We start from the raw sequence: 1,773 nt of genomic DNA, 5'->3' as shown, positions 1-1,773 counted from the left end.
AAATAAATAAGTAAAATAATAATAATAATAATTTTTTAAATAAAAAAAGAGAAAAGAAAAGAAAATATTAAACCTGAGCTGATTGTGAGTGAGAATTTTAAAAATAAAAAATTAAAATTAAAAATTATTTTTCAAATGTAAAATTTCCTGTGTATATTTATGTACATAAATGATTTTTTATTAATAACTATTATTAAAAAACTTTCAAAGGTTAAAATAAATAATTTTAACCATAGTTCATTAAAATTAATTTGTGGATTTTATTTATTTTATATTAATATTATTATTATTTTATTGAGATCTGTTTTCGTTTTATATTATGGATTTTGTTACGCGTGAACGTTTGTTAAATTTTCAGTTTTAAATTCGTAAACACGATTTGTGACCATCATTACCAATAATAATAACATTAATAATAATAATAATAACATTAATAATAATAATAATAACATTAATAATAATAATAATAACATCAATAATAATAATAATAACATTAATAATAATAATAATAATAATAATAATAATAATAATAATGATAATAATAATGGCATTATTAAATAAAATAAGAAAATTTTGTCGTATTTTTTGTTTATTTTTTTGTCAATAAATAGTTAATTAAATATTTTACAATATTATGACGTCATGCGCATCGATATTAAATATAAATAAATCAATTATTAAAATTTAAAATGATTTCCGTTTAAAAAAAAAAAAAAAAAAAAAAAAAAAAAGTTATTCTTTTTTATAAAAACGTAAAAATCATAAAAAAATAAAAATAATTAATTTGATTACGTAAAAAAAAAAAATTTTTTTAAAAATTGATGACAACTTATAAAAAAAATATAAAAAAAATTTTATAATTTATAAAAAATTATTAAAATTTACCTGTTAAGTTGGCATTCCTTTTTGAAAATATTATTTATTTAAAGTATCATTGATAATAGTTGTATAGGATTTGAACCTTCATTAGGAGATTATAAAGTGCCATATTGAACATTTCTGGGGCATGGTCCGTTTCCAAAATAGGATGGTCGAGAATTATAAGAATTAGTTCTTCCAGAACTTCTAAATATTAAGTGCAGGCGAAGGAGTTGTAGTTGTTGTGGTGGTTGTAGTAGTTCTTGCAGCAATTGCGTTTTCATCTTCTAATTGTCCTTCCAAAGAATCTGGTATCCAATCATCTTCTTCTTCTTCTTCATATACAGGAGGATATTGTTGAGGGTTATAACTGGATCCAGTTGCTGGAGTAGTTGTAGTAGTTCTTGCAGCAATTGCGTTTTCATCTTCTAGTTGTCCTTCCAATGAATCTGGTATCCAATCATCTTCTTCTTCTTCTTCTTCCAGTTTGTACTCAGTTGTCGATGATGTAGTCAGAGGGGATGTAGTAGAAGGTTTTTTATAACTTCCGCCTTTGCGTATTATTTTAAAGAAATAAAATTGTACTGTCTCATCACATTTACCGACAATATAAAAAACTAATTAAAACTTACCAAGTTGAGAAAGAAGGCTTTGCAAATAATTGCTCACTGAACTATGTGCATTATGCACATAACCATTACTAACATTTGCCTATGAATAAAAATTCTCTTTAAAGAAATGGTGACTCAAACGGGAGTTGAATAATTTTATATTTTTAGAAATTATTTGTTTTTTATCTTAAATTCATGTTTTAAAACGTATCCGAATTTATTTTAAAAAAAATAATAATAATAATTTTTACCTGAAAAACGACTGTAGATGCAATAAACAGTAATTGTAAAAGTAACATTTTGT

General features: G+C 22.3%; 1 protein-coding gene across 1 annotated transcript; it reads right to left on the bottom strand.

The window, feature by feature from the left end:
* Positions 1-1,065: 1,065 nt before the first annotated feature.
* On the bottom strand, positions 1,066-1,569 carry Phum_PHUM434680 (uncharacterized protein; the record flags this gene model as incomplete). Its single annotated transcript, XM_002429441.1, has 2 exons — positions 1,066-1,409; positions 1,491-1,569. Coding segments are annotated over 2 exons (423 nt in total), but the record flags the coding sequence as incomplete, so codon positions are not given.
* Between the last annotated feature and the right edge of the window lie 204 nt (positions 1,570-1,773).

Source organism: Pediculus humanus, genomic scaffold, assembly GCF_000006295.1.
Source record: "Pediculus humanus corporis 1103172108204 genomic scaffold, whole genome shotgun sequence".
Taxonomy (NCBI): Eukaryota; Metazoa; Arthropoda; class Insecta; order Psocodea; family Pediculidae; genus Pediculus; species Pediculus humanus.
Note: the sequence above shows the minus strand (reverse complement) of the source record. Positions and strands in the feature narration are given on the sequence as shown.